We start from the raw sequence: 23,505 nt of genomic DNA on the forward strand, positions 1-23,505 counted from the left end.
ACCACCTCATTTTTCCAAGTACAGGATATGCACTGTAGCCTGGAAACTTAAAAGTGGGAAGAGCCACAATTAGGTAGTAGAGTAAAATTGGGGTGGAGGCCTGCAGTGATACCTGTTACAGTGAGATGAGGACAGGACAGAAAGCTCACTTCTCTGTGTCCTTAATGAAGTCAAATCTTTGCAGAATCTCAACATAAAAATGTTTTATTAGGTCAGTGCCAAAGGCTTCATTGACAGTAATGACAAATCTGTTTCATCCGAGATATCTGAATTACTATTTACTGACACACACAGGGTTCGGAAATACAGTCTTCAGAGCATGCTGCATATTTACCATAGAAATGTTGAGCAGAATAATAGTGACATTTTTTTATTTATATTAACTATAATAGTAATATCCTAAAACTTTAAATGAAATTATGCAGGTATTCGATTTTAAGCTGAGTTTGGTTGTGCATCGCTATGGTTTTGTCTGTCTTAACTGGTAAACCTAGAAAAGAGGGCCTCATTGTTTGATGAATTTGTCATAAATCGTATTCTCTATATTTCACTATGATTAGTATTGCTGTCCTACATGGAACTGCACAGTAATGACAGTGGACTGTGGTTAATTTAAATCATATTGATTAATCTTTTCGCAGTGTATCTATGAGTATTTCCATTACACTTTGCAATAAACTATGAGAAATAATGAGTTTCATGTTTACAGAGCTATACAGCCTTCACTTAAAATATCTCAGCTGAATAGCTGTATACAAAAATTGCATATACATCCATTTTAGATCCATGGAGTTTCTAAAATAGTTCAAATAATAAAAAAATAATTATGGCTTTTGTGATATTATTTGTGTGTGTGTGTGTGTGTTTGCAAAAATGGTAAAAAAAAAAAATTAGGTTCAGTTAACATTGTCATTATTACATAAATACGACAAAACACTTATATTAGCAACCATTTAAATAAAAAGGTGAATACAAATGTGTGTAGAGTATAGAGTTTGCATTCTTAAAAAGTCATCATATAATATTAGCATATTAAGAGAACGTCAGAAATTGATTTTTACAGTATTTTATATAATACTAGGCCTATCAAGGACCTTAGAAACATAATAAATATAGTATTAATATTTTTTTCTTCCAATTAATGCAACCAGTCCGGCTGATTTGGATTAAAATGATAAGACACATAATAAAGTCACAACTGACAAAATAAAGTCATTTAAAACTACTGATGCAATTAAGACAATAGTTGAATTAACATATAGCACTAAAATTATTCAGCATGGATCCCTGCCATATCGATCTATTTTCTGTATCCATAGACTACTTATGAATTTACATCACCAGCAGTCTGGTATATTTTATATAGATTTCATCCACATCTAAACATTACCAGAGCTTAAATTTGGATTTTGACTTGAGAACATCTCCATAACATTACCTGGAAATTTGCGATATCAGTTACTGTTGTAAGCAGCGGGGGGCGCTACTTACTCTATAATAGACCGAAATTAATGCAGATTTTCACATGAAATTAAGCAGATACTGTAGCATAGCCGAATCATTCATCACTCTTAAAGCAAAGTTCTTTCTTACAAACACACATTCAGCATATAATTGCATTATCACCATAATGTTTCCCCCATACAATCCATTTGGAGAGAAATATTTAGTACACACCCCTTACATTACATCAGGACCTACAGACCGCATCATTTTTTTAAAATCTTGTCCTTCTTTATCCTCAGAGAGCTCATGTCTCTGTTTGTCGCCTCTTGCAACGTCCGGGATCTCATGTGAAGGTTTCCACTTGAAGAGTGATTATTAAGCCCGAACTCGAAAGGTCTATGGCTCACTTTTTAGTGGCCACTCGCCGTTTCCTAGTAGCCAACATGTCATAGAAAGGATCCCTGCTAATGCTTGCCCTGTAGGATAACAACAATAAAACAGAAACTGTACAATCACAGCATAAAAATATACACACACATAAAACAATAACAGTATTTTCTGGAAGCAGTCGACCTGATTATAAAACGATTCAGGGTTCTTTTATGTAGGGGTTGGGTGGCACAGAGTTTTTGGCAGTCCCACAGGACATGCTGAGGCAGCTTTTGATGTAAAACTCCAGGCTAAACTGACCACAGAGCAGTTCCACAATTCCAGCTGAGTCAGAGGACATGTGTTAACTAGACACTTACATAGACGCCTACAGTGCCAGTTTTTTTTAACAACTGTACACAAATGGCCTTCAGAGACCTACATAAGACCCGAACATATGTATTCCATTTCAGTTAAATCAAGTCTGTTTTAGGCAGGAAAACAAAGTCAGAGTCATGGGTTAACAGTAAGAGACTAAGCGGTCTTTGGCTTCCCTTTCTCCAGTGATAAATGCTGATTTGTCTTTAGGGAAGACCATTTAACCTTCAGAGGATGTGGGTCACTCAGAATTCATTATAGTCTTGTCAGCCCTGAAGTGTGAGGTTTATATAGGCACCACATTATATAGGCACCACACTATGATATTTTATCCTGTTTTCCAGTAAAAACATAAATAAAATGATTACATTTAATTCAAATTGTGATACTAAGATTTTTTTCAGTTTGAAGAAGAATTATTGATTTTAGCATCCACTCTATTCAGTTGTATTTTTTTAAGTAAAAACCTCACAGAATTTGGTTAGAATTGTGCTTTAAAAAACTATACACCCTATAAATAAATTCAAGATATATTATCTGAAAACAAATCTTAATATCTAATTAGATATTTCTTTGCAGTGCACAGCAAAGGTCTGAAACACTGGAAACTCTCGCTTCATCTTATCAGCACAATGGCGATGTTCTATGATAAGAGAAGCCAATGTTCCTTTCTGAGCATCTGTGTGTGTGTGTGTGACCTACAACCAGCACACATCGGTTATCTGAGAAGAGAATAATGAGGGCTGACACGGTGAAGCCTTACTTGATGGATTTGATCCACTCTTCTTTCTCCTCCGGCGTGGGTGCGGATATTCTGTAAACCACGTGATTCCCCTCCACCACCTTCCCATCAGACTCTGTCTTGCATGCCTTAATTACCTGTCCCTTATGACCAGGGTTGTAGAGCTCAAAGCAATTCTGAAAGTTTGAAGCATGAAACGGTCCCTTTAACTTCATTTCTTGATGACTAACTTAGGATAACTAAATGTAGGATTCTTCTTAAAGACTGACTACAGATTATCATTTAACTGAGAGCTTGAAGTAGTAAACATACTGGTTTTCTTGGTTCCTCCACCTCTCTTATACTAAGATTCTCCAGTGGAATGATCCCCCGAGGCTCCTTGTCCTGTGAACATATGAGTAACAGACATTAATCCACTATGTTTATTTCGTATTAAAGCAATTAGTCTTAGTCTTAATCCGCAATATGTTTCCTTTAACGGGAAATACATGATGGGGACATAGAAAAGTGAGGGGAACTAACTATGTGCACATTAAGCAACTACTGTCTGTCTCTTAATCTAAATCTGGCACACGACTAGGGAAAAAATGCATTATTTCCTTCCACTTTGCTGATGAGATGACACAGCGGGGAAGTTGTAACAGGGAGTGTGTTTTGGGTTTTAATCCAAGTGCATTCACTTTGAGGTCATATATATATATATATATATATATATATATATATATATATATACATTCATATATATATATATATATATATATATATATATATATATATATATATATATATATATATATATATATATATATATATATATGTATATTCTAGTGTACTCATAAACACTCACAATATTCATTTTCAGCATGTATACCCATTTAACATGTGCTTACTGATGCACTACACACATTTTTGTCCAATCAAAAGCTCTAAACTGAAAATGTTCCTCTCTTTATACCAGCTGAAACTAACAAATAGCTAATTGTGGTTCAAAGTTCCACCAAAACTTCAGAAATACGTCAATAGATGAAAGAAAGTACTCGTCAAGTCATTATACGGAGTGTTTCTTTATTGTAAATGTGAAGCTGGTAAGAAGTGCTTGTGTCTGCTTGTGTTCTTGGCTGTTTGCTTACTCTTTTTTTCCCTCACTTCCTCTTCTATGTGACTTCCTTTAACCTATATCTTACTAGCTATCATCAATACATTTTATAGATGAATCTTAAATCTGTGTATTGCCCAAACAGGACATATGGAGCAGTTGTACTTACTGTTGTATATTCAAAGTAATACAGACAGTTATCTGTCAGAATGAACCACCTCCTCTTCCAGGTCTTTACTCTTCCTCCTACAATTCAAATAACAGACAATAACAAAGCACTGCATGACACAGAATTACTGTAGTTCCAAAATCCATTTGATGGTTAAAGAATCATAAAAAAAATTAAACTACAAAAAAAAAACAAGCTTTAATGGTCTGCCAATAACAGCATTATCTATGTAATCCGGATCAACACTTGAAAAATCTTTTAAAAGCTCTTTAATTACTTTGAATGATGTCACAGTAACAAATCTGCTGTGTGAGCCATAATGTAAAATAGTTATTGGGTAAGATGCTGGATAATACCATATTAAATCCAGTCTATAAGGGGAAACTCATGGGTTTCAAACTGTGAAAGAATGCTAGATACCGGAGCAGATGGACAGGCATTCACACAGATAGATATACACACCTAGTTTCAGCAGCCATCCTTCTCTGTCCGGATTAAAGAATGTGTGAGTTAGATCATTCCCATCGTCTTCAGGAATTTTGAAAGGCTCATTCTTAATGCTTTCATATAAATTCTATGAAGAAGAAAAAAACACAATATGCACATGCATATTTTAGCATTACAAACATAACTTAGTGATGAGTGTGCAGCTCTCTCCATCACAGTATGACACAGAGACTCACTCTGAGCAGCTCCTCAGGCAGATCTCCTCCCTCGTTGATGCCCCGATTCATGGTTATGAACCTTTCCACCGTGGGCTTGTCTCTGACATTAGGATTGTGCAAGCTGGTGTTGAGCATGATGACGGAGAACGAGAGAACATAGCACGTGTCTGTGGAGAGCAGAAACTTGGATCGGTCACTCAGCTCTGCAGGTCCAGAATGGCAAATACAATTTAAGCATTCGATTCTATGTTTTCTCATTTTAATGTTTTATTAGTTGACTTCTAAATGATACATTTTGAAAGCAAAGAGTTTGATGCAAGATACAGGCCAGTTTTTAATCTTTCTTCATCTTTATGTATGACTCCATGCTGAAAGAAGGATATTAATGCTTTGGACATTTGCAGACTCTGTTTATGAATAAATAATTATTCCCTTGCGCTTTGTTTTAGCACAGTGTCTTTAGTCCATTTCTGGGTTGCTGCATTTTATACAGTCTCTAGTAACAGTGTGTGCCAACATCTCCGCTATTTATCCCTGCAGTTATAAAGCTCAGCCCTCAGAGGACCAGATTTCCTACAGATACTCCAAGTGTGCTGTAATTCGAGAGACACTGCCCAGCATGCAAAAATAAAAATTCTATCATTAATTACCCACCCTCATGTCATTCCAAACATTCCATTATGCAACTACCAAGATCAAGGCCCAGAAAGGTAATAAGGACATCGTCAAAATAGTCCACGTGACTCCTGCGTCAGCAGCACCATACGCAAACATTGTGGTACTCTCGTGAACGCACAAATTCTCATAGCTTCATAGAATTAAGGTTGAACCACTGATGTCACATGGACTGTTTTAACAATGTCCTTACTACCATTATGGGCCTTGAAAGTGGTAGTTGCGTTGCTGTCTACGCAAAGTCAGAAAGCTCTCGGATTTCATTAAAAAAAATCTTAATTTGTGTTCCAAAGTCTAAATTTTTTGGTGAACTAACCCTTTAATGCTGAATGAGAGCTTTAGGCATATGATGGTGTTTTATAGGCCACAAAGAAGGGTTCAGGTAGAAGTCACTACTGAAAAAAGTCATACCTGTGGACTGAAAGACACCTGGGTTACACTGACAATATCGAGTAGCAAAGGCCTCCATCATTCGATCAATTTTCTGTGCTTCACCAGGAAGTCTGAAACTCCACAAAAACTGCCTGCCAGGGAGAAAAGGGAATGACACTTAAAATTATAATGGTTACTTGATGGACCTTTGTCTGAGGGAATAAATTAGTATGTATGATTTTATTTTAATAGCGTAAGTAACAGAGTGATGCAAAGACAGTGAATGGCTTACGTCACTCACATTATGTTTCAATGACTAAACATTTTGCCCCATTAGATTTTTTAGTTTAAAGCTGCAGTTGGTAACTTTTGACGCTCTAGCGGTTAATAAACAGAACTGCTTGCGTCTTGCAGAAGAACATCGTAGCCGGAACTACTTCTCTCTGTTTATGTCTATGAAGAATCACAAAGGTACTGGGTTACTCCGCCGCGGTATCCCTGAAGCAATCTAAAATAGTCCGAATATAAACACTTATTATAGGTGCACCCTAGTGATTCAGGACAAGCTAAAAACACGGTTTGGAAAATGGATTTATGGTGTACTCGCTTATTATATATATTTTTCTACATTTTGAACACAAACGAAGTTACGGACCGCAGCTCTGATTGGTTGTTTTTTACCGGGAGCGGATGAATTTCTGCAAATGGCAATAGGACCACTGGGATGATTAATTTAAGGTTACCTGATCTTAAATTACATTTTACCACTTAGTAAATTTTGCAAAATGATAAAATGGAACATTACCTTAATAGATTCTCTAACCAAGAAAAAACAATTTTAAAACATTTCAAAAACTGTCGATTCTGAACATTCAGAGAATATTCAGAAATAACATTTTCATAATGTACAGGAATGTTAGCAAAACATTCTTTTGTTGTTAGCTGGGCAAAAAGTATTGAAATTGTTAGTGATCTTTGACATTTCTGCTAATTTCTAGATATACAAATACTACAGCTTGATGACATTTCTTATTATTCCATTTGCATATAGTGGTGTTTATTGTTATAATGAAGGGTGAAGAAAACATCTATCTCACCTCAATGCTTGCACCAGGTTGAGATCAGCAAACTCATGAAGCTCCACAAAGGCCTGCAAAACCTTAATGTTGAAGTCATCTCTAAAAATAATGGGAAAATAAGGTTTCATCAGCAATAGTTATTTCCTCATTCGCTCTAGGCTCCATCTCCAGAGATACATGCACTCATTTTAGCAGAGGTCAATCAAAAAATTGTGCAGGCTTTATACACTTTAGAGTCAGTCACTGTTCATTTGTTCAGTTTTCTACAACAGGGTTTCACACAAGAACAATCATTTAAGACCACGTTTGGTGTATAGACATAAAAACTCTCATTTGAATACATACAAGGGTCTTATAAAACAGAGATATGAACATAAAGTGTAATGAAACGATGTATCACAGCATGCCTGATTACACAAGCTAAGATAGAACCACATCTCCAAACTCTTTTAATAAGAGACACAATGATTACAGCTTCCAGCTCTTCCTCGTAAATATAATTAACAGGAATAGCTATGTATTATCCATAACCACATTTTCTAGTACCAAATCAAATGGATGACTGTACAATTGATCTTCAGGCTAGGATAGTCAAGATAACATTTATCAACTTGGACAGGATGCCTACGTAGACAAGGCTATTTTTATATCTGACAACTATTACACTGTAGATCAAGCTTAGTCTCTTTTTTTGTAAACATGCATCATGGGACAGTGCTGAGCAACTAAAGTTTTTCAGACCTTTACAATTACAATTACACTTTCATTTGTCTTGATATTGATAGGTGTAGCACTGGGTGGCAATTATAACGTTTTATATCTAATCCTGTCGGTAAGGGTGAGATGAGGCGCCTTCATGCAGTCTGGGTGATATGCTAAATATTGTTTTGGAAACTTGTGGTCATTTTCAGCTGTTACAAATGAGGAAGTCATTTCCAGAGAGAGCGGGATCTTATCTGACAACGCACATATATTTTGCAAAGATATCAAGACTGGTCTTGCTATGTGAATGAGAGTGATGTGACTTACCGTTCCCCTAAATAATCTCCTATGACAGTTTTGTTTAAGCCTTCGCCTTTATAGAGAAACTGTGCGATGTCCTCAGGTGTGTGCTGCAGAAGATCATTCTCCAAAAGAAATTGGATTCCCTGCAAGGATGTTACCCACTTCATGATGTTTGCTTAGGCTCAATGTAACACATGACCGTGGACATTATTTTATATATGGTATGGTGAATAAAGAAATCAAAACAATAATACCTTTTTAGGATCCATATTGAATTTCTTTCTTCCGACAGCAATCTGCTTGTTCCTCTGAGTGCTTTTGCTGTAATGTGGCGAAAAACAAAAAAGTTCTCTTTTAAAATAACAAATATGAACGTCTCAGGTTACGAATGTAACCATGGTTCCCTGAGAGGGAACGAGACACTGCGTCCTCTTAGGGGACACTATGGGGAACACCTCATTGTGACCCGTGTCTGAAGCATACTTTGAAAAACGGCAACGTGTTGGCCGGCGACAGCCTCTGACGTCACTACAAGCGCGACTATAAATACGCGCATATGCTTCGTGAAGCTTGCGCCCGAAGCATGGCAGGGAGCTAGAGGACGCAGTATCTCGTTCCCTCTCAGGGAACCATGGTTACATTCGTGACCTGAGACATTCCCTGTCAAGGGAACATCGAACTGCGTCCTCTTAGGGGACACTATGGGGAACAGTATACCCAGGCCGCCATACTGAGGGGAGTGCAGGCCAGAATCATGGCAAACACTAAGTACCAACTCTACCATTTCACCGAGAGTCGCCCCTGGGACAGTTCGACGGCTGTCTATGACATTATCCCTCATGGCCAAAGGCCTAAGCTACATATCCAGCTTACCTGTAGGGCCTTGGCCCGGGGTAGAGCTGAAGGCTTGGAATCACAAAAGATTCCTTTAAAGGGATATACCACCTTAAGTGGAAACTGAAAGTAATTTGGAACTCAACTCCAGGGAGGCCTGGTGAGGCCTACTACCTGACAACCACAAAACATGGGAGCTCGCTTACAGAGAGCCCTTGAGGGGCCTACTACCTGAAAAACCATGCTACTTAGTGGAAACACACAGTATGTGGGAGCTCACCTTCAGAAAGGCCTGGTGAAGCCTACTACCTGATAACCACAATATGTGGGAGTTCACCTACAGAGAGGCCTAGAGAGGCCTACTACCTGTTACCAGATAACCACCTTAAGTGGAAACTGAAGGTAATTTGGAACTCAACTCCAGGGCGGCCTGGTGAGGCCTACTAGCTGACAACCACAGTACGTCCACACAGCCCCTCATGTTGAGGGAAGTAATGCTTCAGGTGTATAAGGTGAATATCTATGAATATAGAACCACCAAAAACGTCATCGGTCCAGGATAGGAGACTGTTATGTGAGAAACTTTCCACCTAACCTCGATCAGGTGGAGAGCTGGTGGCTACAGGGGAATTAGGCATGGGATAATAAAAACAGAAGTTAAAAACATCCAAAGGAAGTGAGTAACTCCTAGGTATCGCTCCGATCCGGACGAGGACGCTGTCTCATCTGAATTACATCCCTCAGACCCTGCTTACCTCTTCGTGACCCACGATTCCTCTTGCCCTTAGGCGGGGGAGGAGCGCGAGCCGCGACACTAGCCTTCTGCGCCCATCTTCGATCCTCAGATCGAGATGGGCCAGGACCCCTTTGTTGTTCAGGCTCGGACCTGGACCTTCATGGAATTAAGGATTTAAAGGCAGCTGAGCGTGCCCTTGCCTCCCTGAACCTTTCTACCACCATCTCGACAGAGGTACCGAAAAGCTCAGAAGGCGAGACCGGAGCATCGAGAAGAAACACCCTTTCTTCCCTCCCGATGTCTGCCAGGTTCACCCACAGATGTCTCTCTGTTACCACCATGACCTGCTTGGTAGCCCGAAGAGAGAGGTCTCTGTTGCGGCGCAGGTCGGCTACCTGGTCAGCTGAAAGGCCCTCGCCTGTATCCAGGTCCTTCAGCAGGTCAGCCTGGTAAGCCTGAAGCACTGCCATTGTATGCAACGAGGCCACAGCCTGACCTGCTGCTGCGTATGATTTACCATTAAGCGGGATGTATCTTGGAGGGGCTTAGATGGCAAAGAGGGAGATTTAAGAGAGGATGATAGTCAGAGAGATAGCTAGCCAGCATCTCTTCTACAGGGGGCATCCTCTCATAGCCATTTTCGTGCATGCCCTCGATATTAGCATAACTCGTATGCTGAAACCGTTGGATGCAAGAGGAAAACGGCCTCTTCCATTCCTTTTCGACTTCAGCATGTAAGTCAGGCAAGAATGGACGGCTCACCTGGGCTGGAGGGCTATGGTCAGACAAATAACGCTCATCAAGGCGACCTCGCGACGTTACCTTTCTGGCACGCATCCATGGCAACTCTAATTTTGCCGTGGCGTGATCCATAACCTCTAACAGCTCCCCATATGCAGGGCAGGGGGAATGAGAAGGCTCAGCCTCAGCTTCTTCGCCACTCTCAGAAATCTCCTGCTCTTTCTGGATAGAACCCAGCAGAGCACTAACTTCAGTATCAGAATGGCTTAATGACATCGCATTTTCCTCCTGAAGTTCACTCTCGTTGAAAGTCCCTCTCTACACTCCTCAGCGAGAACCACCTGTGATCACCACGAGTTCATCCTCCTCCGTGCCTCGGCAACGCCGGGTCCTGAGACGCAGGAACCAGATGGCTGTCCCTCTGTCCTCGAAAGGAGAGACAAATGAGAGCGGAGCTTTTTCACAGAAAAACGCTCGCAGTGCACGGCAGATTGCCCCCTCAAGGACATCGCGCACGTGCTCTTCGCCCAAACAAGAGACGCAAAGAGTGTGTGTGTCATCAGGTGTCAAATAACAATGACATGGATGCACACACTGTTTAAACGCCTTGCTTGTGGATGCCATGATAACAATAATAGATCGCTCTTACCGTTTCGGTCGTTTCTCAGATGCACGCTTCAAACAAAACGGTCAATGAAGATGAAGAAGATAAGTGACGGGTCCTACGGGCGCGTTTTTATATTCGCGATGGTAGTGACGTCAGAGGCTGTCGCTGGCCAACATGTTGGCGTTTTTCAAAGTATGCTTCAGACACGGTTCACGACGAGGTGTTCCCCATAGTGTCCCCTAAGAGGACGTAATTTGAAGTTCCCTTTACAGGGAACTAATATTATCCAAATGTTAAACAAAGGGTTGTAATCTGTTAAACAAAAAGAAACATACGTCTCTCTGACACACGTTAAATGTTCGATCTCTGTCATGACTTCTGAGATCTCAAACTTTAATCGCTGCAAGAATAACAGAAAAAGTAGTTACTCAAGTGTATCGATAATCTGCCTTAATATTCTTAAAATGCATGCAGTGTATTGACCAACAATGATTCTAAATGGTAATGGCTGCATTAAAGCAGATACCTCAATGTCATCTAGCAGCTCTTTTTTCCTCCGTCTAATGTTCGACAGTTCATCTCTCTCTTCAAATGAGAGATCTTCAGGCACTGTTGAGAAACAAATGTGACATTAAAATGGTTCATCATCTAATAATAATAACCAAGAAAAAAGAGATTCTACAAGACATCCAAAGAAGCTATATACTTTATCATTTGTCAAAACAGCTATATTGCTGACCTAAACTCAAATCCTTAAGTGCTAAGACAATAATAATAATAATAATAATAATAATAATAATAATTAAAGACCACATTTATCTTTATAAATAATGTTATTTAAATGAATATTGTCAACCTAGTGCTCAAGAAAGAAGCTTTTCTTTTAGGATGAAAACGGAGTATTTTATGTAATTCCTTCAGGACTCCTACTGTATGACTGTATGACAACTTGACCTTCCATGACCCAAGTCATGCTGCACATAAATACGAGACTATAAGCTGATCCAACTTTACAACATTAAGGTGCCAGTTAAGGTTACAGTAAAGTAAAAAAAAACATGTATTGAAAATCACAAACTCCTCTATGGGTGTTATACAACACATTTGTAGACATTTTAGATGTTTAATTAAGTCACAAAGGATCAAAATCTCCTGAACTGACTTCATCATTTTTCAAAACTTTCACAAGTATTCCCCGTGTTTTGGATGAGGTCCTCTTTGTAAATTAGTACATTATGTAATTGCACCTTAGGCGCACCAGGATTAGACAAGGGATGGGCTAATAAGAGGTACACGAGGGAATTTCCGGTGGTTGTCTGGTTCTGCCTTATGACAATGGAGAGGAAGTTGAGAATGAGTGCATGAATCAGGGTTCAACCTTAACAATAACATTATAGGGTGATTCATTGCAGTCATTCGGAGCTTTTATATTGAGCGCCGTGATCTTTTATTATTATATAAAAGTCATACTAAATCTTAATGAGGAGCCATTTGTTTATTACGCAATAGGGTCTGGGTATGGTCAAATGTAACTAGTATGGAAAAAATGGGGTAAAAATAGAATATTCCTTCAAGATATGAACATTCTGTGCCTCTAACTTGGCTGTGGAACTGGCAAAAAAATCAGTAGAACAGAAGTATATCCCTTCTCATGAAATGAAGCCACAATGGCCTGAGGCTCATTGTGAAAATTAGTTTGTCTTCATCAAGATATTGCACTGATTGGCTGTTAATAATATTACCAAGTTGCTTTCCATTTTATTCATAAAAACTGTTAATGCTTAATTAAAAAATATATATATAAGGAAAAATAAAGAACACTAAAAACATCTGTGGCTAGTGATGACATCAACACCTTGCACCCCGTCTTGTGGGAAAAAGGAATGTTGACAGCATGCAAAACTGTCAATTTCAAAGCTTCATTCCATCAGCATGAGTGACACTTTGCTTAGAAACTATTACAGCTGCAGAGGGGTCTTTAAATTCAGTATAGCCTAAATTAGACAAAATTCAACTGAAATTGCATATATACTTGTGGGAAAAGATGAGTTGGATATGTTGACATTCCGGGTGTGCATACAGATATTAAAGGGTTTGCAGTAAACACTGCATCCTGGTCTCAAACACCCTCTTTAATCTACACACTGGCCTCAATCCCTCTAACTATATCTTATCCTTATTCTCAATAGCTGCATGGGCTGCCAGCTGCTCTAATTCCACAGGCTTACCCATTGATATTAACCACACACTCAGACTAGGGCCCACAACACAGGAAGTCTGCTGCATACACAGATGTGTCACTAACTTACCCAAACATGATAACAGTGCATAAAGCATCTATACAGGCTTATGTGGGCTACTGTATATGTTGGTCCATTGCACATCTTCAGTGCTGAGTTAATGTATCTGTCAATCATGATAATTAATATATGACAACGTTAAAGCCAACCAACAGACAGATGGAATGGGCAGAGCTTATTTCTGTTTAAAAGAGAACAAAGTTGCTTTCTGATCAGTGTGTGATTGTCTTTATCCTCGTAAAGCCCCACGGAATGTGTTTATTTAGCAAATAATAGTATTAGCTAAGAAACAGATGGGATATACCACAACACACCCCAACATCTGCTTTTATATTCCCAGTTTTGGGGTGCGTTTTGTTCAAATGAAGGTAACAGTCAACTATTGTAAAACCAACAAACCTGGACCTTTTTTGCAAGGATATTCCAATAAAAAAAGTACCAATTTACCACCTTTTAAAAAAAGTAAAAAAATGAGGGTTGAGTGAGATTTTTTAAATAGTTTTATTCAGCAAGGACACATTATGTTTAATAAAAAAAACACATTCTATTCATTAAAAAATCCTGAATAAGTCCTGAAAATAATAACAAATGTTTTTTAAACACCAAATCAGCATATAAGAATACTTTTTAAGGATCATGTGAAGGGTCACACTGAAGCCTGAGTTATAGCTGCTGAAAATTGTTTTGCTGCTGTTTTACCATCACAGGAATAAATTACATTTGAAAATATACAAAAACAGGAAAGGAATTTTAAATTGAACTTATATTTCATAATATTAATGTTTTTACTGTGTTTCTGATCAAATAAAAACAGCTTTTTTTTGAGTACCAGAAACATAAAAAAAAAATTTTTTCGCTACAAATATTTGAACAGTAGTGTATAAAAAATATTTTAAATAATTTATAAAAAATTTATAAATAAAAGATTACATTTTCAAATATGAAAATATAATAAAGTTATGCTATTATATATTTATGTTTTTTTTACACATATCTTCAACATACAGGTGACAATGAAAAAAAGACTCGAAGGATATTGATATTCCTAACAGAAAATAAACACATAAAAAGGCACTGGGATTCAACAAGAAAAACGATTGAATCATTAAACATACAGTAATTCACAGTATGTAATAGTGACCAAATTTATCTTCTATTAAATCTATTTTATGTAATACCCACATCCCCTTTAATTTCTCTTTCTTTTTGCAAACCTGCAAATGATAAAGTAATGCCCAAGAATGCATGGCTGCTGAATACTGCATTCCTGACATGAAAGAGATGGGGCTTTGGGATGGTCCTGACTCAGTGGGTGGAAAACTGGACAAGGGTCCTTTGTACTAGTGATTGTTTGTTTTTAAATCTCCTGCCGGGACAAAATGTTTTGACAACCCCATCAAAAACCTATTTAGGTTTTTAACTTTCCCTTTCAGATTTTTTTTAAACAAATATGAACATATTTGCATTCAACAACGGAAATTCACTCTCCACTCATTCAACTAGTGCTATAGCTCATAAATATATTTGAAGACCCTCCAGACTTTCTTCAAATCAATTCCATATGTGACACTTACGACTACAACAAAAACACTAAAATCTCTCTCATTCTTTTGTCTCATCCACTCACAGTAATAAGGAAGTATCCACAAGATAAATGTTTGACAACATCTGTGATATTCAAAGATTAAACCTCATACCAAAATCTCAATCGGCAGCAAACACAAACATCAAATATCAGTATTCAGAACGGATATTACACGGCAGTGAAATGAAAACATGAAAATGTTTTTGATATAATAACATGGCTGACATTGTCTTAACCTTAAGCAGATTTGCCAGGCACGGTGTCCTTCAGATCTCTGCTGGTGCAGTCACACCACTGATGAGGTTTTGACCACTGCATGTGTCATGCCTGGTGCCAGACAGCTCCTCAGGAGAGCCTGGATCAGACACCGATGGCATCAGATGCAGACAATGTTAATGAGTACCAGACCTCACTATCTCTCCTTTAATCAGTCTGACAAAGTCTGCCTCTTTGTTGGACCTTAGCTAAGGACAAAGCAATGTTTTTAAAAATGTGAAAAGGCCATAAATTTGTGATTCTGATACACTGTAAAAAACAACAACAACAACAACAACAACAAAAAAAACAAGTCAATCTTTTGTTCGTTATCTGGCTCGGCTCGGTGTTCATCTTCAGTTCTCTCTTCACAGCAGTTCAGTCAGTGTACTGTTTGAGTAAATGAATTACTCCGGGATATTGGTTTGTTTGAACTCAGCGGGAGTGTCAGCCACATTTAAAAAAGTTAACAGCTTAAATCATTTGTGGATTAACGCTTATTGGAGACGCGAACTGTTTTTAACTATTCAGTTCGATTTGGTGAGCTGGTTCAAGAAGATCCGGTTACATCGAGTGATTCGTTCGCGAACCGGATATCACTAAACTGCAGTGTTTTGAAATCTCACAACAGACCACTCAATGGAGGGACTGAGAGCTCTCGGACTAAATCTAAAATATCTTAAACTGTGTTCCGAAGATGAACGGAGGTCTCAGGGGTTTGGAACGACATGTAGGTGAGTTATTAATGACATAATTTTAATATTTGGGTGAACTAACCCTTTAAAGAACTAAAATCTGTTTTTTTTCCTTTGTAATACACTGATAACCACCAAATGCAGGTGGTGATGAGAAAGTCACATCATGAACCGAAGCCCATCACAAGCAGATTTTAAATAATAACATATATAGAAGGTGCACAGTGTCATTCATACTAAACAACATCATGGTAACACACATGAAACGGAAATAATGCAATAAACAATAATGAAACATGAGAAAAAAAAAACTAAGAATGAACACGGTTATTTCAACCAAAAAACATCAAATCTGAAATGTAACACAGGGAATTCTGGGAAAGGCAATTCACGGTTATTCACTGACATTTTTTTCTTATACTTTTTCACTTCCAAAAGTGTATACTTCTGTAAAATGACATGTAAACCAGTAAATTTCACCATATATAGTAGGGTATTAACCGTAAACCATTTAACAGATATTTACTGTAGCATTTTAACAGTAATTTACACAGCCATTTTTTACAGTGTAGAGACTGTTAAGAGGGCTGTCCTTGATTACATCCTATCAGTCTTTCTTTGCATTCAACAATCTGCCACAGAAATGGAGGGAAAATCTTTTTCCATTAGTTTTTTCCCACGTTAAGATAAGACAAATAGCCATTGAGTCCAATGCTTTGAAGTTCTCAGGCTCATGATACAAGAGGAACTGGAAAGACCTAGTGAGCTAATGGTACCTCTACAACTCTGTGCTTTCTTGTTTTTGTAGACATTTACAATTGCTCTTTGTCAGATTAAGTGATAACGGCTGTAAATCAACATAATGAAACAGGCTCAAAAGTGCTTGAGATGTCTGGCTTTAAGGTCTGGTTTCTGTGTCTGTGTTTTTTTCTTTGTTTTTTTTTTTACACTGATATACCAAAACAACTCTCAGAGCATAACTAAATCACTACCATCTCCACTGTCTAGTCAGATCCCATATATATTTACTGTAAGCAAAATCATTGCAAAAGAGTCATCTTAAAGCCCACTGGTGCTTATCCATTAAGTTTTGTCATCTTTCAAAAATAGTCATGGTGTATGAAATCATAGTTTACATCGAGTGTACTCATTCAATCCCACAAGGCACCTCAAAAATAAGATCCAGAGTTTAGCATCAGCCATCTCCAACACACTTGCCTGGAAGTCTAGCGAGCCTAAAACAAGTCTCAGGCTAATTAGGGTTGAAGCTAAACTCTACAGGACAGTGGCCCTCCAGGAACAGGTTTGGACACCCCTGCGCTAGGTCAGTGGTTCCCAAAAATGTTCCTGAAGCTGACCTAACAATGCACTGCTTGCATGTCTCATTTACCAAACACACCTGATTCTGGAGACGGGTAGGTTTAGGCACATGTAAGGTGGGAGGAGTTGGATCTGGATCCAACCTCTTCCCCTGGATCTTGTGTTCTGCAGTGAGGACCATCTCCTTTGAATCAGCAGAAGAAATCTCTCACTCTGCTCCACTCATTAAGGAACTCTACTCCAGATCAGTCTGTGAGTTTCTTCCTGACAATGATCATTGCGGTTGCTTCTTTTGATTTGTATTTATTTATTTATTTAATTTTTAATTATGGATATATATATATATATATATATATATATATATATATATATATTTTTTTTTTTTTTGTGAACCATCTATTATTTTAAAGCAACATTACTCTCCCAGTTGAATGTCAGCACTACACTAGAGAGCTGTATAGCACTCAACTGATACTAAAAGTAGTATTTTCTAATTAATAAACTGGTAGGCTAATTTATACGGTGCTCTACAAAAAATACGAGCACTTGACTAATTAAATGCCTCGTGATCCCTCTTGGCACCACAACTGTACTCATAAACATCTCGCGAGCTACTTCAAAGGGTCTCACATCAAACAAACTGACGACCTACATATGAACAGCCATATGAACGGCTCCTGCAATAAGATTGAAGCGATTCTCAAATTCTCATTAAAACACAGTGGCGACACACAGCAAGAACACTGTACGTCATAAAAATTAACACCTTTTTTTTTTAAAAACTGAACGTTGAAGTGTAAATAAAGTAATTTATATAGTCCCATCACTAATAGTATTAAAAAAATAAAAATTTTATATTAAAGTTTACTTTTTTTCCTTCCCGTTCAGTGTTGATGATTGAGGAAATATTCTTCATAGTGACGAAACCGAGTTAGATGTTGACCTGGTGTTGGGCATCAAAGCGCGTTCCGAATCAACTGCACGCGCCTGTTACACTCAAAAATGCCGTCTTATGTAGGTTTTGAGACAAACCAGAGACTGACAGCTGTTTGTGCTTGCGAATAAAACAGAAACCTTACCTCGGTTATCTTCATCCACGTTCATTCTGCGAAGGGACTTGATGCAAATAACGTCCTTGTCTTAGATTACTACCTTTAGTATAATACAACACCGGTCTGTTAAACACAAAATTAAATCATATTACGATACACACTGAGTTTATCGTAACCCAATCCAGGGGCTGCTCTAAATGTCTTTCGCATAATCCATTAATTGCTGCACAGATGAACATAAATCCTGGTGAAATAAATGAATATGCAGACCGCTATCCTCCTGCTCCCACTCGCCTTCATCCACAGAACGACTAGTGAGAGAAGAAACAGCATATTCAGCCAACGAATAGAGGCTCCGCCCATCACCATAATCTATGAATATAATATATTCATTTTATGACTGATACTAAGTGATTGCATCCTGGTCTAATCTAAATAAGTCATAGGCCAGAAGATAAATATAAAAATAAAATAAATATCTGACTTAAAATCATATTTCTAATGTAGGCTATTGGTGAAAAACACGAAAAGCATGAAAAAAGAGTAAAGCATCTTTTGATTACTGAGTAATTATATAATATCAATAAAGTCATTTTATTTTATTAATATTGCATTAAAGAAAAAAAAAAATATATATATATATATTTATGCAATATTATTAAAATAAGATGACATGTATATATATATATATATATATATATATATATATATATATATATATATATATATATATATATATATATATATATTTTTTTTTTTTTTTTTTTTTTATTATTTATTTATTTATTTATTTATTTATTTATGCAATATTAATAAAATAAGATGACACACACACACACACACACACACACACACACACACACACACACATATATATATATATATATATATATATATATATATATATATATATATATATATATATATAGGTAATAATTGATAGCCTGAATGCACTGTAAGTCACTTTGGATAAAAGCGTCTGCTAAATGCATAAATGTAATGCAAATGTAAATATACTATATATACATATATGTAGTATAACACACACACACACACACACACACACACATATATATATATATATAGCACTTAACCACTTAATCAGCACTTAATCTTTCATATAAAAACAAAAAACAAAAATCACCCTGGCTATGTGTTCGGTACTAGACTGAGACTTGTCATGGCACTTGTATACTGTTGTTGTTGTTGTTCTCTCGTTGACCTGTCTGCTTCTATTGTTCTCATTTGTAAGTCGCTTTGGATGAAAGTGTCTGCTAAATGATTAAATGTAAAATGTAAATGTATAAATCATCATTCATAAAGCATGTATCATTATTTCTTCATTGATGTATATTTTGTATAATTAATAAGTTCTACTGAATAAAAGAGACTTGGAAACAGGCCTAATGTGGTAATATGCAATATCCTGAACTTCATATGCAAGAATGATGTCAGCCTTAGGGTGGAGAATCCCAGGTTCCTACAGAGACTGTACAGTGTACAGTTTTTCCGGACACCACAAGCCAGTATTAGTCAGACTATTTTCCAGGTAAGCTGAGGTCATTATCTCTCAAAAAATTCTTACCTTTTGTGTCACGAATTCCATCTTGAGTGCAATGTGTTTTGCGGCTTTCCAAAGAATCATGCAAAATCCATTCAACAGCTCAAGAAGGACTATGCCCCTTTGAAACAAAAAACATCCTCTGATGTTTCACTTCATTTGCATGGATTTAAAGGCCCTATTATTACTTCACAGAAAACAGGTTTTGTATTTTACTGATAGCATCATTCAGTCAAATAAACTTGGGCTCCCTCAGTCCAATGAAACTGAGAGTGTTTTGTCCCTGTGTCTCTAAATCTGACATTTAAAATATTTAAATGATCTCATCTGAGGATGTTATGCAAGGTATAACTGGATATGAGGAAATCAAAAGAGCAGAATGTAATGTTCTGTGACCGCAGCACACAGCCAGGCCCTGTGCGTGAGGGAAAGACTATGAAGTAGATGCAGGGAAAACAGGGGCTTCAGGGTGGGAATGACATCCTGTGTGGGAAACAGATATCCGCTGAAACTCAGGAAGAGAATGTTGTTTGCATTTTTCCTTTTTCCGAGAGCAAAAACCCTCTCCCATGAACTTCACTTGTCACACCTAGCTCACCCTTAGACCAAACAAAGATGCATTTGATTCAATAATACAGCTCTGGTGCCATATTGACTAATAAATGTCAATCTCTTGTCAAGACCTGGTTGAGAACCTGTTTAGCCAGTCTACAATATAGTGGAAACTTGGGATCTGTAAAACATCTGACCATCCATTGATTCATTTATGTGTATATCACAGAGAGAGAGAGAGAGAGAGAGAGAGAGAGAGAGAGAAAGACTCAGTTTCTATCTTTAGCATTATATCAATGAAAGCTATTGAATGAAAAAAAACTTTTGTTTTAATATTATATATCAATAATATAATAAAAATAAAATTGTACATTGTATATAAAATTGTTTATAAAATAATATCGTCCCACTTTTTTTGCTAACAAATTTTGCCAGTATTGTATACAGAAAAAATTGGTTAAATCACTTTACATATTAATAAATTTAGTAAAAAAAATATGAATGAATAAATGACAGACAGCTTAATAATAAATTGTGGCTGAAGGTGAATCAAGTAATTTGATTCTTTGATCTTTCTCGCTCCTACATTATATTACAAAATTCTGAACATGAAATAAAGGAAATAAATGGTTTCCAAATATAAAAAAGACACTTTACCTTTCAGAATATATGTAATCCTTTCCATTGACAAACATGTTGTTAATCCACTGTGCAATGGGTGGTTTTTGTTCGAATGCTATTAGACACTTAGATGCTTATATTTATTTTTAAGATGGTATCAGTAAATTTTCCTCTCTCCAAACTTCCTATACCTGTGGACAATCACAAGTACATACAGTGCAAAATTGTCCCACTTTGTAACTTTTATAGACCGACAGGTTTAAGAGCAAGTCAATGTCATCAGTATCCTCTGGAAGCCACTTGCACAGGTTTTGCTGGTAGGAGCTGATTACAATGGACTTAGCCTTCATAGATGTTTACATAAAGACTCCACATACAGGGATGCCAACATGCAAATTAATGAGACACTGTCTCATGGCTTTTCATGATAGCATTGGTTTAAATTTTAACATCCACGATACTGAATGTTGTTCAGATGATTGTTATAAGCATGATTTTGCATTTTGCTGTTTATTTTACCAGCTTGCGAGCTATGGTAGTAGGACCTATGGCAGTATCAACCTCCAAATATTCTGTAATGGTACATATATACAGTACTACTCTTTCAGTACTATATACCATGTTCTAAAGTATTAATATTTTAAAATAACTTTAATTCTTTTAATTGCTTGTTTGTGTAAACAGTATTTAAACCTGTATTTTAAGATATAAAATGTATCTTGAGATTCGTTAAATTAACCATTTCTGTTGTCATGAGTTTTCAACCACATTGGGTTTATAGCTGTGGCATTCCATTTCTGTACGTTTAAACAATGCTTAAAGTCCATATGCTCAACTCACAGTCACAAGAGTTTGATATCAACATGTGTGATATCAGCAGTGACAGAGCATCTAAAGTTACATTAAACAAAACTTTTTACAAGCATGTTGTATTTTCTGTGGGTTTTTTTTAAAAAGTTGCTCAGTTTGTTTGTAAAAATGTGTCATTTAATTATTTGCTCCCTCAGCAGAAAAAAAAAATAAATAAATAAAAAATAATATATATATATATATATATATATATATATATATATATATATATGTAGTTGTAGCAGTCAGCTTTATAGTATTCCACAATGTAAGGGAGAGCTTAAAACTAAAGTAATGGATATGCATCTTTATATCACTGATGAAATGGCTTTTAGTATTAGAACATGTAGCAATAGTAATTTCCAAAGTTTTCATATAGCCAAAAACATGACATATTGAAAAACAAATTAAAAACAAACAATGGGCAGTCTGGTAAACTTCATTAAAGCAAAAAGCATTGATTTCAGAATTGTTTGTTAGATACCAACACACATGGACAACTTTATCTTTTATAGTTTCTGATTTATAGCAGCTTTTTAGGCAATTCTACTACAATCCTGTAGTAATGTAGCCTGTTGGATACCAAAAAATGTAAAAAAATAAAATAAAAAAAATGCCCACATGTGGCTGTGAGAAATCAATCAATCAATCACCTTTATTTATATAGTGCTTTAAACAGAATACATTGTGTCAAAGCACTGAACAACATTCATTAGGAAAACATTGTGTCAATAATGCAAAATGATAGTTAAATGCAGTTCATCATTGAATTCAGTGATGTCATCTCTGTTCAGTTTAAATAGTGTCTAGAGAAAGAAAATAGAGAAAGAAAAGCAACCATGTCAAGCAAATGATCACTTTCAATGAGCAACAAACAAAGATTTATATATATATCAAGACAGCCAACTGTGTTTCAGAGCACCCTGTTTGCCCATGTAATGATGCCTCATTCTAAAAAAAGGCCTCACCTCATTTTCTTAAATCCCAGAGCTTCTTCTTTTGGTAGCGCTAGTCAACCCAGAAGTTCCTACCAGTTCTGCTCCTGTGGTTCCTAAAGGCAGGTTCTTGTCACCATCTTGTCACAAGGTTTTTTGGCTGCCGAAATGGCCGCAGAACCAGCTTCCATTCCTGAGCTCCTTGTCATGGCAGCTTTCCGTCTTGTCTTGGCAGAAGAAGATCTCTTTGCTATTGATGCCTCAGTGTACACTAACAAAATATAGAGCATGTTTATGTGTTGAAATATATATTTTTCTGTGTCTTTGAAGCTATTTAATGATAGAGGTCATACAGTCTTAACATATGAATCCATGCTGCTATTCAAACAAAAATGTTGACAATAATAATAAAAAATATATATATAAAAATATATTTTTAAAGGATTAGGTCATTTAAAGCGAATTCATATAAAAAATTAGCAGTGACCACGTACATTAAAATTGCCCTTAGTTACTTCTATATTAAGAGAGTTATCCCTTTAAACTTGACAAATCAGTTTTTGATGGGCCTTATAGGTATCACGACAACATTGACATGTCTCTCACTCCATCTACTGGTGAATCTATATCAATGCATCAGGTTCATTTTAAAGTAGAATGTTTAGTATCAGGGATGTTCTTGTTTTGAGTATTCTTTAAGCAGAAGCTTTTGGTTAGGGGTGGGCAAGTCTGGCCCTTGAGATCCACTTTCCTAAAGAGTTTATTTCCAACTTTAATCAACTCAAAACATAAAAAGCTAATGAAGGTCTTCAGGATTATTAGGCTGTGTCCAAAATCGCCCCCTATACTCTTATGGGCACAATTTG

The 23,505-nt window shown here is 36.7% G+C and overlaps 1 protein-coding gene across 1 annotated transcript; it reads right to left on the minus strand.

Annotated features, from left to right (window-relative positions):
- Window positions 1-188: 188 nt before the first annotated feature.
- Window positions 189-19,928, minus strand: cyth3a (cytohesin 3a). Its single transcript, XM_026276869.1, has 14 exons — window positions 19,707-19,928; window positions 18,149-18,493; window positions 11,441-11,523; window positions 11,250-11,314; window positions 8,251-8,317; window positions 8,021-8,139; window positions 7,010-7,090; window positions 5,952-6,064; window positions 4,884-5,032; window positions 4,663-4,774; window positions 4,201-4,277; window positions 3,248-3,319; window positions 2,957-3,111; window positions 189-1,922 (listed from the first exon to the last, which is right to left on the minus strand). Exons 2-14 carry the CDS (start codon window positions 18,171-18,173, stop codon window positions 1,850-1,852), a joined length of 1,191 nt encoding a protein of 396 aa, XP_026132654.1. The 5' UTR covers window positions 18,174-18,493; window positions 19,707-19,928; the 3' UTR covers window positions 189-1,849.
- Between the last annotated feature and the right edge of the window lie 3,577 nt (window positions 19,929-23,505).

This window comes from Carassius auratus, chromosome 12, assembly GCF_003368295.1.
Source record: "Carassius auratus strain Wakin chromosome 12, ASM336829v1, whole genome shotgun sequence".
Classification (NCBI taxonomy): Eukaryota; Metazoa; Chordata; class Actinopteri; order Cypriniformes; family Cyprinidae; genus Carassius; species Carassius auratus.

Bases quoted from the DNA above. Each gene is read 5' to 3' on its own strand.
- cyth3a (XM_026276869.1), bottom strand. From the start codon at position 18,173: ATGAACGTGGATGAAGATAACCGAG. The intron at 8,318-11,249 runs GTATGTTTCTTT...GCCACATTACAG, and splicing joins TTAACGTGTGTCAGAGAGAC to CAAAAGCACTCAGAGGAACA. The intron at 3,320-4,200 runs GTAAGTACAACT...ATATGTTCACAG, and splicing joins ATTACTTTGAATATACAACA to GACAAGGAGCCTCGGGGGAT.